Here is a 15,229-nt window from a genome sequence, read left to right on the forward strand (position 1 = left end):
ATGTTGTTCATAAAGTATTCAAAACAACATAGCTCAAAATAAATAACTAAATTTTCAAGAAAGGTGGAAGACATTTTTTCTAGAATAACTTACAAATGCTCAAAACTTCAGATAATCCTGATCCATTTTATGTAAAAGATTGATTTTTCAATGTAAATAAACCGTTTTGAACATTTATACACTCTACAATCAATAACTAAGCTCGTAGAATACTTTTAATGGTCATAGTACAATCAGTGCTGAGAAGTTTTATTAGATTTTCAAATGAAACAATAATCCCTCTGTTTGTGACATTCCAACTCTTTTCTCTCAATTTGTATCACTTTGATGTCTTCTACAAAATTGTAGCTAGGAAAATTTCCTTTTAAATCATGTTATTGACATATGATGTTGGATTTACGCTGAAGGTAAGACGAACGTTTTCACAGTGATTAGTATGATTTTGTCTTTGAAAAAAACCAGTTAAATTGGGTAAAAAATCTTCAAAAAAATAAAATGTTCTAGACCCACCGGTGGAATATTTCAAATTTGGGCTCAAATGAAAGGGGAAAGTCCCAGCTTTTGAATGGTGCAAAAATTAGCGATGCTAATTTTCGAAAACTAAAGTTTTCGCCCAGAGACACCGTGATACTCTTATACTCTTGTAAACTCGATTGAATTTAAAAATTGAAGTTTAAAACGAAGAATCTGCAATATGCAACCACCCAATAAAATATATTTCCAAGTATATTTTAACTGAAAATTAAGTACAAGTTTTTTAGTCTATAAAAAATCCTCATATTAGTTTCATATCTAAATTAGTTTTCTCGAACAACGAAATCTTCAAACAGAACCCAGATCTCTTGTAATTTTTTTTCTTCTGGTTTTCACTTGGTTTGTTTTTCCTAACTGACTCAGATTGAACCAAAACAATAATATCAAGCTGCAATTTCCTGCAATATAAATCCACAATGAAATTCTTAAATTGAAATTTTAATCTTGTAATAAAACTTGCCTTCGAGCTGAATCTGAATCTGAATTTTGAATTTCAATTTTAAATCTTAATTCTGCATGTTTTGCTCTTCGTTTCATAGAGTAACAGTTTTGCAACAATTAATTAAAACTGTTCTAACCCTTTTATGCATAGTGTTGTATTAAAACAACGCCTGGAATAATTCCAAATATCTGGAAAACGCCTGAATATTTTTGGGTGATGTATTTACAAAAAATATTCTAGAGATTAAAAGAAATTAAACTATGGTTTTTTTCAACGATATTTTAATGTATGTGTGATATATCGAACAAAGCATGCAAAAAAAAAATTACGAAAAAATATTTTTTTTTTTGTCTTTATTAGAGAGACTTTCAGCCTTTGGCTGGTTCGTCTCTAACGAAAAAATATTGTTTGGAAAATTATTGTTATTTCATCAGATTTGCAAATTCTAACATTTTTTTTATCTCAATCAATCACAAACATCTTCCTGCACCAAATTTACAAGGTTTTGAAGAAATTGGCAAAATGGTATTGAAATGAACTTATAATTTCAAAAATAAGTTTTTTAAACTTAGATGGCCAATTACTTTTATAATACTCAAATAACGACATCAAACCTGTAGAATTTTACTATTCGAATTAAAATTTTATTATTTCACTGAATCAATAACTGAGATTTTCATTGAAAAAAGTCATGCATTTAAGGGTTAATTTCGCTTTAAACTAGAAAGTCATCTTTTTGATGGAAATAATATTTCTAACTTCATGATCACGTCCACTTGACGTGATCACGTCCACTTGACGTGATCACGTCCAAGACAACGTGCTTCTTAAAAATATGGAATGTCGAAAAAACATTATTTTTCCGATTTTGGAAGAATAAAGAGGTTTAACCGTTTCATGTTGTTGTTAATATTTTTTCTAAATACCCGAAATATGAAAAAAAAATTTTTTTTTTCATTTTTTTTCCATCATTGCGCGCTCTAGAAATTTTTTTCGACATAAAATTAAAAAAAAATCGTGAAACAAAGAGTTAACCTGAATTCATAGTATGTATCCCAAATTTGAAAAAAATAATCTACATATATTAGCAAAATTCGTTCCAGAAGTTTTAATTCAGAACCTTCAACCTGAAATCTTAAACCTTGAATTATGAATTTGTGGTTTCCAATATGAATTCTTCCTTTAATTGTTATTTTTTGTTCAACTTGTGAATCTGATGAAAAATTGCGAATGATTACATTTTTAAATTCTGGATTACCATTTTGAAACTTTCTAAAGTTTCAATTCTTTCTCAGAATTAAGTGTAAATATTTCAAATCCAAGTCTCAAAAATTATTTGTAATTTTTTTTTGAATCTGAATTTGGTCTTAATGGTGGTTCAAACTGAAAATTCAGAACAATAGACTGGATACTAGACCGCTGCAAGCTTTGTATGAAAATTTCAAATTCTTAAATTTTTAGACCTCCCATAACTTTTTTTTTGGGTATTTTTGCTGCTAAAAATAGCAACAAAAACTCTGGAAGCGATCCGTCCAATCCTGAATTAACGCAAAGAATTTTAGTTTTGTATGGAAATTTGTATGGGTAAAAAAATATCATTCGAAAATCGCCCGAGATGCACATTAAATTTCAAAAAATATAAATTTGGATGAAAAGTATTTTTTGATTCTTTCAGTGAAAATTATGTGAATAAAGCACAATATTCGATATTTTACTAAATTTTTATATTTAATTTTTTTTTTAATTTTAGCGTTTTTGACAGCTTATTGTGAATCCGTAGGGTGAGTAAAAAAAGTCTCAAAAACTGCTTTGCATAGATAGACAATTGATTAATTTATATAACCTTTGCAAAAACATTTAATAAAATTATTAGAACCTCGAGCAAGCAAAGTCTGCTATTTTTAAATACTTTCCAATTGATTCAAATTTTTCATATTGAAAAGGTTATAACTTTTTTCATGAAATGCTTAGCTGCTTGTCATTTTAGCAAAAAAAAAAAAAGCTTAAGAATAGTCAATACCAAAAATTAAAGACCACCTTCAATTCGAGCTGATTTGAATTTACAGAATAATTTAATACGCTAAAATTTCTTCTTCCATACACATTTCCATACAAAATTGAAATGCGTTGCGCTAACTCAGGAATCAACCAAAACGTCTCAAATTTTAAACTGATGCTTGGTGACCCAAAAGGCATCGAAAAAATATATGGGAGCAAAAAGTCATTTTTTGCAGCGGTCTACTGGATACATAACCTGAAATCTGAACACAGACCTCGATTTTTTATTTTAATAATAAAATTTGGAACCACAACATCTGGAGTAACTCTAACATAAGCTTACCAGATATTTTTCCACAAGTAACCGATCCGGAAAAATCCGAGCTCTTTCATCTTGAATAAATCTTGTCAACTTTTAAACCCTGAAAAATTAGGGCATTTCATTTCACAATTTTCTGCCAAATCCGGTCAATATTCATGCAAATTTGGAACTATTCAGTTAAAAATGATCAATAAAAACACTTGATTTTTTTAATCAAAATACATCAGTCGCTTTTAATTACATTTTCAACTTCCAAAAATTTGTTCAAGTTGTTTGAATAACACGACGAAAAATACCTTTTGGATACAAAATACGTTATTCTAATGGCACAATTTAAATTTTTGTTTAATTTAAAAATAAAGTGAACAATTCTGAAAAAATCGGACAAGCTTAGTCTAAACTTATTTAAATTCGATATTCAGGACTAAATTTCTATCAATATGTGAAAAGTGTTTTGAAAAACTGTAGTAGAATTTAGGACCTGGGATAAAATATCGAGGTTTTGGCTTTAGTTTTGAATCGAGATTTTTACAATTGAATCATTTTCGACCGTAATCAAAATTTGATATACAATTTCTAATAAAGAGGGCCATCCATGAAATCAATAGCTAGTAATGTCAGACACTGTTTGACTCGAAGGAGCCAGAAGATTCATAAATATTACTTAATCCTCCATTTTTATAAAAAAAAAAAAAGATTATGCTCCTCAAAACACTTTTTATATTTTTGATTAAAACATTCCATCACCTTTGAAAATGTGATAATTTTCAGGTAAGAAGATATACCGAGACAAACTCAAAACATCAGATTTGATGGCAAATAAAAATGGAAACAGCGAAGTGTTTGTGAATGTTTATTTGAACCTTTCTGAAATTCTGAAACCATTTGAATTGGCTGAAAAGTACGATTTTTATGACTACAGAAAAGCGAAAATGTAGAAATGGTCGTCACTTTTGAAATCGAATGCCTGGATTTCGCCAGGTTTTTAAATAAAATTGCCGGATTGTCCTGCCTGGACAAAATTCTGGCAACCCTATAGTAAACCCTGTGATTAAATTGTTATAAGTTCAAACGAAATTCCTTAAACATCATTTACGAGGATGGTTTGAAACGGACCACATAGGAATAAACTTCATTCAATCCTAACGTTCTCCTCGATCCGGTACTTTATCTTTGCATTGCATTTTAAATATTAATTTCAATTGCGTTATCAGGCCATTGGCACATTTATCGAATTGCCAAACCCATTCCGATACAGTCTACGGAACACAACCTCCTGGCATCTAGAATCTTCACTACACTCTACATAGAACAACCACAATGATGCCCATTCAAATCAAAAGCAGAAGATTCAAATGCGATTGCTTATTTGCAATGGCACGACGAGAGACCGACCTAAATAGCTGAAAGCAAGGAAAAGCTACTTCTACATGCAGCAGAAGACGGAGAAAAACAAGAAGGCGAGTGCGAAAATTCCCGCGACAAAACAGCGACGGCGGCGGCGGCGTCGTCTTGCTGTGACAATTTTCCACCGGAAACGACGTCATTCGCGCACTCATTCGGCGATAATCGGCTGTACGGAATGAATGGTTGAACGAAACTTCCATTCGACAGTTGGTTGTTTTTTGAGGCTCTTTTCCTTTGCCCCTGGGAGTATGCAAATCGGGAACGGAAATCAGCTGAAATGGTGGGGGGAAACGGAAAAGGGTTTTGAATTGCTAGATCAATGTCCCGGGAATTGCTGTTGCTGTTGGGCTGTGGATTGTGTATAGAACACAACGCTGCCGTACATGGATGGTCGACATTTTGCGCGGGATTTTGCAGCATTTTCCGGTTCAACTGTCATGGGAAATATATGTTTGCTTCTACGTTCCCCGCATAAGCCCACTGATAAGCCATTTTCTTTATGGCCATGAATTTTCGCCGTCGATCCGGTGTGTAAAGGAGATGTTCTGGATTAGTTTGAATCCGATGGGAAATAGTTTTTCGGAGCATGTTTTGTGAGGAAAATCCCCAGTGACATGAAAGTATACTAAACATACTTCTACATCGAAGCAAAACAAGAGTTCATGTTTAAATTCTCATTCTGGAAAAAAAACATACAGATTGGATCAATTAAAGTTACAACTTTAAATTTGAGAACTAATTCCCTCTAAATATTTATTTAAGTAGTTGTGTAAGGCCGAATAAAGTACTTCTTTTATTTATCAATCTCTGTCTTTCACTGCGAAGATAATCTATACATAAGTCATTCCATCCAGAGTTAACAAAATTCGATCCGGATAAACCGCCTTTGAAAATTTTAAAAGACTGCAGCCACCGGCTTTTTTTCAGCCAAGACGGAGAAATAGAGTTTCATCACAAACAGAAATGCTTATTCTAAGCTTTCAACAGCCTCACCAAGTTTCGGATGATATAGTCTGAATGAAGACCACTAGAATTGGCCGATCATTGAAAATTACGATTTTTTAAAGTGTAACGCAGTTCTGATTATCGTAAGCAAAACATCCGAAGCACGTTTTATAGAATCGTTATACCGCTTCCAATTGCAACGATAACCATTAAAGTTCGATATGCTGCATAATAGCTTTTCCTAAACCGTAAGCATCCAGTTTGCAAAAAAGTTTTCTCATACAACTGTTTTAACAGTTCTTAACAGTTTCATAACCGCACAACATATTCAAAATGCAATTCGGAATTCGAGATTCAGGAAATGTATTTTACAATTAATACATGTTTTTACAATGTAAACAACAACATACAGCGGAAAGAACCTGTTTAAACGTCATTTGGAATGAGCAGGGTTGTATATGAATCATGTTTAGACATAATTTGTCAAAGGAACATCTAGTTTCTAAAATGTAACAATAAGATCAAATTCAATTCAAATATATGTATGAATATTTTAGAGAAACATAATTGTCAATGGATATTTTTTACGCCAATGCAATACAGTAGGGTTATCAAACATTTGCCAAGAATTTCAGAATAGAAGCAGAATCAAATAATCCACATCTATACTAAATTATTTAAATTTCCAACCTTTTGAATCCAGAAACCAAACCAAGGAACGGTCAGTGGTTGGATAATAAATAACTCACTACCTACTCAGCTAGTCTTCTCATTAAACCATTGCTTCCTCCACAATCGCGGAAAACAGAACAGGTGAAAAACGTTCACTTCCTGACATTGTGTTTGACCATGCCATCGAAAGTCAGCTTCTGGTCCCCAATCCATGGTTCCATACTTCAAGAAAAATCAGAACTAGGCCACCCCACATCTATTAATCTGGGTCTGTATAGTGACTTCTCATATATGCTGCATGGTATGTTAGCGGATCAATATCAATGGGGAACTGCATTAGGGCCGCCGCAGACTTCCCTGCAATGCAATGACGATGGAGGGTTCAATCGATGGCCGTCCGAAACAGAAACAGGTGGTCGGTCGCGGGTACTTCATTCAATTCTCTTTCAGCTCTGTTTTTTTTTCTTGTTCTCAAGAATACATTCGTACGTTGAGGTATACCTATATGTTTCGTTTGAATCAAGTCGGAAAAGTCGAGCCCCCAACTTTTGGCTTCGGCTTCTGGCGGTTGAAACCGCAGGCACGGGTTCTGAATTTGCATTCGAGGCACCTGATTCAGGGTCACTGTCGTTGGATACTGTTGAGATTTTGCGAGACGTTGGATAGCAATGTTTTTCGATATGAAGGCACAGCACCGCAGATTTGTTACGTTGATGAATTTGGGTCACACTGTGTGCTGCGATAACATTTGCATATGGTTCTAGATTTGACAGCAAAGTTATGAGTCACTTGCAGCACTGACCACACTGATATGACACTTAGAACAAAAATTCAACCATTTTCTGTCTAATTTTTAGACAGAGAAGAAACGGTCCTGTTTAGCTCGATTTTTTCGTAGAAATTGCGTGTTTTATTTTTAAAGTTGGGTGGCATTTCCTAACTGGGATAGCATTTCTTCAAATCGATCGATACGCATTCTGGAATTGACATTGCGTACTGTTGGAAAAAATATCCAGAAAACGAAATCGAGTGTCCAGTCTGTATGGTCAGTGCTTGCAGGTTATTTGGTAATAATTACATTCATCTTCGATTGAATTAATTTGCAATCATCAGACAACATCAGTTTTCAAGTATTCTCCATATGTTTCTGAAAACTAGAACTTATAATTTTTAAACGACTTTCAATAGAGTTGGTTTAGGCTTGCCAGTCTTTGAATCACATTATCATTAGTTTCAAGATTCTTAAACCTTTTTAAAGTTCTAAGGTAATAAATAAACCTCAGAGTTCTGAAGTTTGCAATGGAAAGATCTTTAGTTATTCTTCTTAAAATGAATGTTCTGTCTGTTTATCTGTCTTTTCCCTATAGCCTCGGAAACCACCGTTAAAGTTAGCATCCAAGTTTTTTCTGGGGACAAGGAAGGTTTCTATAATAGTTATGAAGTCCTCCGACTTAAGATAGGGGGGACTCCCATACTAAATTTATATAAAGTATGCCACAACCCAAACCATTTTCATGCGATTTCCATCATTTTTACTACAAAAACAAAACTTAGCTTGAATAGATGATCTCCATAACTTTTTTAATGATTTTTAAATAACTTTTTAGTGTTAAAATTTTACCTAAAAAACTATATATCGTCATGCTTTGCAGAAGTTAACCTTTAATTAGCAATCAAAAAATGTTTTTTCTTTGCAGTGGTTTAGTGGCCTTTTCTTCCGTTGCGTCACATCAGGCGACTTTTCATCGTTTTCCAAATTCTTTACGGTATCGAAAAATTCTGCTCTGTTTAACGACGAAATTTAACGAAATTTTGTGAAAATGTTTATTTTGCCTTAGCTTAGCTTAGCTAAGCTTGAGTCAGCTCATATCCACCTGGAGTCATAAAACCCGAAATGCATCACAAAAAATTCATATTAAAACATGCTTAACAATGTTTGTGTATTGTGTAATTTTGACAGCGTTTTTACGATTTTTTATTGTAACAGGGTTTTGCTTCTAATGGGATGCAACGAAAAAGGTAGCACTGGTTTTTAATCAATAACTTATACAACACTTATTTATAACTTGTACAAAGCTATACTGCCACTCCTAGAAAGTCCGTACCATTTGCGTTTTCATCATTTTTCAGTTTATCGCAAGAATCACTTCAATTTTATCTGTAGTTTCAAGAGGAAACTTTGTTTTCAGTACTTTGTTCTGATCAACATTGGAAAAAACCTCAAATAAATTTGTCCCATTGAACAATTCAGCCAAACGACGGCCGAATATTCTGTCGGGTAATCAATAAAAATACAACATCGATTATTTGAATTGTCTTCTATTTCTTCCATCTTAATGCTCCTCATGTTTTTTAGTCGATTGTTTTCAACCAGATGATAAAATCAGACAATGTATTAGAAGATCTTTTTCAAGTAGGGGTCTTAAAAAATTCGTCAAGTACTGAGAGGACATCAGATGACTTGTCGCTTCCAGGGCGTTTATCACCAAAGAGATGGCTTCCTGTGAAATCTGGGAAAAACATGTCGAAACAGGTGGCAAGCAAATCTGAAAAAATAAAGACCTAAAACATACAATAGGAATTTAAAATAATTTTTTTTTTATTGAATCGCAGCAGCAGTATAAAAATCGTATCTGAAGATTAAACAAAAAATTATGTTCATTTTGGAATTGTTTGAAAATCGTTTCTTAACAAAAAATCTTGAAATTTTCAAAAAGAAATAAGAGTGTTTTTATTTTGCAAATTATTTGAATAAAGCAGTGCAAAATCAGAAAAGTTATGTTGTTGTGTCTCATAGAAAGAAAATGATACCTGACCTGGAGGTCTGGAGGGGGGCCTACCGGCGCCTTAACAGTCTCTTTCTCTTGTCAAACAGATTAAACTTAAAGAATAATGCAGGACCGAGCTGTTTTATCTGAGAAAGTGACTTTTTCTGAGGTGGAAGGGCCCTCTCCAACCTTCCAGGACTGGTGTCATTTTCTGTCTATGAGACACTACAGTGAATAGGGATCTTTATTTTGGGCGGGGGTAGGAATTTTATTTTAAGTCTTTGGTAGCATGTTTGCTGATGGCTAAATCAACATAATTATCGAAAGTTGAAGAATCGATGCTAACATGAGTACTGAAGGGTAACAACAGCCTCCATCAAAATATTGACCTTAAGCATTCAATGAAGTAAAAATTCTATACTCATCGATTGACACCAACGGTAGAAGCATCCAGAAGGCTCGTCTTGAATCTTTTTGACAATTTTTGGTCGGTTTTGGACATCAAGATGAACGAAATTGACTTTTGTGAACAAAAAAGTAGAATTTCACAACGTTTGGGTCAACCTGGTCACCCTTTCCTCCCAAACACCTAAGGTCATCCAATTTTAGGATTTCTCAAAAACTTGCAAGGTGTATGTTGTTTGTGGGGTTTTTCAACCCTAAAGTAGGTATTCCAGCTTGATTTGATTTTAATTAGAAGTGTTTATACACCTTTCTTTTTCGTCTATCTTGACAGTCTTGAGTTTTTAAAAACATAGCGGGTTTATATATCATCGGCTGATCAGCTGCTGCTCGCTGATTGGCCGAAAACTCTCCTCTCTTTTTTCGCGCTCTCCTTCCAACTTTCAGCCCGCTCGTTGGACTGAACAGTAAGATTTTTTTTTCAATTTAGGGGAGAATCAGGATACTTGATTCCTTAGCTATATCTCGAAACTGAAATGACTTACAAAGATCAAATTTTCTAGGAAAATGAACCAAATGGAGCAAAACAACTACCCAGTAAACATTTTGGTAGATATATTTCTATGTTGTTTTGATATACGTTCTACGTGCATTATTGAATGATCGTACGAAAGTTGAAAAAACAGCATTTACCTACCAAAGTGGAGGCAATATACATACATAAGTTTCATTTCTCTCTAAAGCGACGAACGCTACACAAATTGGGCCTTATCCGACACCTTTACCGTACCTACCGGAAGAATGCAAGAGAGCGCGAGATGTTGCTCTTATAGCCTTCAAATCGTTGCCAGAGACAATATTTTGCTGATTGCAACGAGAATTTGACATTGATTTTCTCAGTTGAAGCCCGCGCGGGAGCAAAATCATTTCAAACATGGTGGACTTTCTATCATATCCATATTTAAACTGACTTTAGATAATATTTTATACGATCATTACACAATGCAGTTGTAGGGTGGTAAAACCGGTAAAACCGTCCATTTTCCAATACCGGAAATACCGACTTTTAGGACGGTAAAAAACCGGCATTTCCGGTAAATTATTCATCATTCTTTGGCACTGTAATAAAATTGACACAACTAATTTTTTTTTACCAAATATGTAAGAGTACAAACACTCACATTTTGTTCAATCAGTTTCAAAATCTCAGCTCAATAAACCCAAGTTATAACTGTATCTTTAATTGAAAACTGGAATTTGGTCAAAAGATGCAAAAATGTTTTAACTATGAACAGGCCACGTTTATCGTTCTAAGCAGTGTCAAGCTTTCGAAAATTAAAAATTTAAAAACAATAATGTTGAAAACTAATTAGAAACATCCTACTTTGTTTTAAAACATGAAATGTTTCAAAAAAGTCAGTATTTAAATACATGTTAGAATGTTTGCATGAAATTTCACTATCAATATTTTCAAGGTAATTGACTGAGCTCTGTTGTTCTTATTTTTAAGATAAAGCAGTACCAAAGTTTTCATACATTTTCAACAGTATTATAGTAACAAAGAGCATATGGATCTATATTAAGGTTGCCAGAATTATTTCAGGGCGTATCCTGGCCGGACAAACCGGGCAATTTTTATATAAAAACCTGACAAAATCCGGGATTTCAAATTGACGATCATGTTCGTGCATGCACGAAAATGAGTAAAAGTTAGCCTCAACACCTGAAGGATTTTTTCCGTGCAGTTATGAAGGCAGATGTTTAGCAGTGGGCTGTACTCGGTGAATGCTGGCAGTTGTTCGGGAGCTAAGAAACAAAAGGAGAAACCAAACAAAAAGAGGAGTTTCCGGCATCCCTAACTTATAAAAGGCCGTTCGGAAAGTCAGGTGTTTCTCTTTTGGCATCACACTGGAGACGTCATCATCGAGCCGGCGAGCATATGTTTACATCCAACGTGAATTCATTGTAGTGAAAGTAAAACTTGTTCCTGTGAAATTAATTTAGTTAATAATTAGTTAGTGTAATAAAGTTAAGTAGATTAAATAAACTGCCGTGAATTAAGTGTACTGAAAACCAAAAAAATAAAGTGTACTTACCTGGAAAAAGGAAAATCGACCTACCTGAATTGAACCTGAAAAGAAGAACCATACTTACCTGCCCGAAGGAATTAATATTTACCTGCCTGAAGAGATTATTACTTACTTGAGCGCCGCCTGGAGATCCATCCTGCTGATACGTTTCGCTGATTCGAAAGGTACTTCCATATGGTCCTTCGAACCGGATGCCCGTCGAACTCCGAGCGTCCGGAACTTTTACAATAACGGAAGACAATCCCTTTCATCACGACGTTGCCCTATTTGGAGTCCTGTTCCTGTAATTAAAGAAATACAAGGCAATCGAATTGCCTCAAGGAGGTAATTATAATTCCTTTAATCATTAAAGTGTGTCGTTTGTGCTCCGCTGGTTATTTGTTTTCCAGACCAACCAGCCTGTGATATGGCCACCGAGCGACGTATAAAGTCTCTGAAACTGCGCATCCGCAGCTTAGAGACTTCTTTCAATCTCATCAGAGTTTTTGTCAATAACTATGATGACGAAACTCACGCCGTCGAAGTCCCAGTACGTCTAGAAAATCTCATCGCGCTCTGGACGGACTACTCTAAAACCCAGGCCGAACTCGAGGCCTCCGATGTCGACGATTTAGAAAGCATCGAGCAGCAGTTTAAGCAACGCTCACAATTTGAAACTGAGTACTATCGTGTGAAGGGATTTTTGTTGGCAGTTAATAAAAATGCTTCGACACCGTGCCCTCAGCCTGCTCCCTCAAATTCGCATTTCCCTGCTTCCTCTCATATTCGGCTGCCAGACGTGAAGCTTCCTGTATTCAACGGCTCCCTAGACCAGTGGCTAAACTTTCACGACCTGTTTCTCTCTCTGGTGCACTCTTCTGGGGACTTGTCGAACATACAAAAATTCTACTATTTACGATCTTCGTTGAGTGGAGATGCTCTCAAACTCATACAGACTATTGCGATCAGTGCAAACAATTACCCCGTAGCCTGGAACCTTCTCGTAGAGCATTTCTAAAATCCATCACGCCTGAAACAAACCTACGTCGACTCTTTATTTGAATTTTGTCAACTCAAAAAGGAATCAGCTTCTGACCTTCACTCTCTGGTCGAAAGGTTTGAAGCAAACGTCCGGATTCTTAAGCAGCTGGGAGAGAAAACCGAATATTGGGACGTCTTGCTTATCCGAATGCTGAGCATTCGCCTTGACCCAACCACCCGTAGAGATTGGGAAGAATTTTCATCGTCAAAGGAGGGTGCAACATTCCAGGATCTTGTAAGTTTCCTTCAACGAAGAGTCACGGTCCTACAAAGTGTATGCAACAATCTACCAGAAGTTTCGTCAATCAGAAAACCAGTACCACGTCCTACACTCGTCAGCCATGGGGCTACTCAGTCCAACTTTCGCCAATGTTTCGCCTGTTCCGACCACCATCCGATGTACCAATGTCCGGTTTTTTCCAAAATGACCTTTGAGGACAAGGAGAAGTTAGTTCGTCGCCAACAACTTTGCCGGAATTGTCTGCGGAAGGGTCATGTAGTTCGGAATTGCTCATCGAAGAACACCTGCCGGAAATGCCGAGGGAGACACCACAGTCAGCTTTGCAGTGAAGCGCCTGCTGCTGCTGAGCGCATCAAGCCACGAAGTGAATCCAACGCAACGACGGATCCCATTCCAACCAGCGAAGCTTCTTCTTCGCTATCAGCCGCAGTGCACGCCCCAGTTACTGGTCGAAAGTTGAATAAGGTGATTCTCGCAACTGCAGTGATTAATTTAGTCGACGATCATGGTAATAACCACTTGGCAAGGGCACTTCTGGATTCAGGAAGCGAGTGCAGCTTCATCACCGAGTCATTCTCACAGCGACTTCAGATTCAACGCAAAAGGGTCTATCTCTCAATATCCGGCATTGGCCAATCATCAACGCAAGCTCGCCTGAAACTTCGAACTACAGTACGATCTCGAATTTCCGGATATTCAACTGTCGTAGACTTGCTCGTGCTGCCTAAGCTTACGTTGAATCTTCCCTCAACCACGATGGACATCTCAAAATGGAACTTTCCTGAAGAAATCAAGCTTGCGGACCCAGCCTTCTACCAAACTCAAGCCATCGACGTGGTCCTGGGCGCTGAAGTGTTTTTCGACATTTTCAAATCTTCAGGTAGAATCTCGCTAGGTGAAGGTTTCCCGATGTTGGTGGATTCGGTCTTCGGCTGGGTTGTTTCCGGGAAGGTAATGAGGTCGAATAATATCAACGCCATTTCCTGCAATGTCGCTAGATTCATCGGTTGATGCAACGCTTTTGGAGCATTGAGGAGGAAAACGGGGCTGCGTGTCTGTCGGCAGAAGAAGCAGAGTGCGAGAATCATTTTCGTCGAACGGTACAGCGTTCTCCAGATGGCCGGTACATCGTACGATTACCCTTGAAGGAGGCAGCAGTCAACATTGGTGACAACCGCAGCACGGCATTACGGCGATATTACATGATTGAATCTCGTCTTCAACGCAACCAGGAGCTTCGGATTCAATATCGGGACTTCATGGCCGAATATGAAACCTTGGGTCATATGCAGCAAGTGCTAGGCGAATCGGAATCCAACTCTTCCCGGTACTACTTACCTCTGTAGAGAATAGATGGTTATAATATTAAGAAAAATAAAGTGTAACGATATTTGTTGTACGAAGGCTACCCAACCTATTAATTGATTATTAATATACCTTGCTGTAGATAACTTCGGAGCGGAGATAACTTCAATTTTAATTACTATGAACGTAGGACTGAGAGTAATGAGAGCGAGAGCGTATCCCGATCGTCAGAGACGTCAGGTATTCAGGTCAGGTAATCGTGGTGAATAAAGGAGCTCTTTATTGAGAGAAAAGCAAACAGGGCTTCCATTATTGGAGCGTCAAGTCAGTTTGTAAAGAGATGTTATCGAGAACAGTTCAGTTGTTTTGTGTTTTGTGTATCGATCAAACCAGATGCAATAAAAGTAGAGATCTGGTGCAACGGAGTGTGAAGAAGTCGGAATAGAGGTGAAAGAAAATACCATCGGTTACGACAATGGCGTGGTCGAGACTCCCATGAGGTATGTTGTTAAGTGTTTGTTGTTGAAAATTCAGTGATTTGAGGAAAAAAGTGTGGCTGATAGCCAGTTTTCTTGAAATTATTAAATATGCTTTGATGCCTCAAGATGGCGGCTTCTAAACGAGAAAAAGTTTTTCTTTGAGATCATCAGTTTATTGAAGTTGTAGATTTGGTTCGTAGTAATTTTTTTTTCAGAAATTTTTCATGGTTGAAAGTAATTTAACGAGTGAAAAATGGCTTGTGTAATGCCAAAAGATGAACACATGTCATAAATAAAGATATAATTCTAACAAATTGTTTTTATTGAATATTGGGAGAAATGAAAAAAGTCGTTGCATTAGTTGATGAACTGAAAACAAGGATTAGAAATGAATGTGCTTTGGCAAAAAAGGTGGGGTTGTGATGGTTAAGTCGAAAATTATCATTATTATTAATATTACGATTTTCTTCAAAATTTTACATTTCAAGAACCTATTAAAACAATCTGAATGTTTTTGTTTCTGTTAATAAACGAAGTGAACAATTAATTACCAATATGAAATGAAGTTTTTATAATAAAACAGTTGAAGTTGAAAGAAATCGAC

General features: G+C 36.0%; 2 protein-coding genes across 4 annotated transcripts in view; one reads left to right on the forward strand and one right to left on the reverse strand.

Moving 5' to 3' along the window:
* Window positions 1–14,187, forward strand: part of LOC129742842 (uncharacterized) — a 35,375-nt gene extending 21,188 nt beyond the window's left edge. Inside the window, exons 2-4 of the mRNA XM_055734778.1 lie at window positions 11,933–12,562; window positions 12,641–13,792; window positions 13,840–14,187. Of these exons, the coding sequence (XP_055590753.1) occupies window positions 11,933–12,562; window positions 12,641–13,792; window positions 13,840–14,187 (2,130 nt within the window). The remainder of the gene's footprint in view (window positions 1–11,932; window positions 12,563–12,640; window positions 13,793–13,839) is intronic.
* LOC129744484 (Ig-like and fibronectin type-III domain-containing protein 1) overlaps window positions 1–15,229 on the reverse strand; it is a 707,683-nt gene that overhangs the window by 369,916 nt on the left and 322,538 nt on the right. The gene's annotated exons all lie outside the window — the stretch shown is intronic.

The sequence above is a fragment of the Uranotaenia lowii genome, chromosome 2 (genome assembly GCF_029784155.1).
Source record: "Uranotaenia lowii strain MFRU-FL chromosome 2, ASM2978415v1, whole genome shotgun sequence".
Classification (NCBI taxonomy): domain Eukaryota; kingdom Metazoa; phylum Arthropoda; class Insecta; order Diptera; family Culicidae; genus Uranotaenia; species Uranotaenia lowii.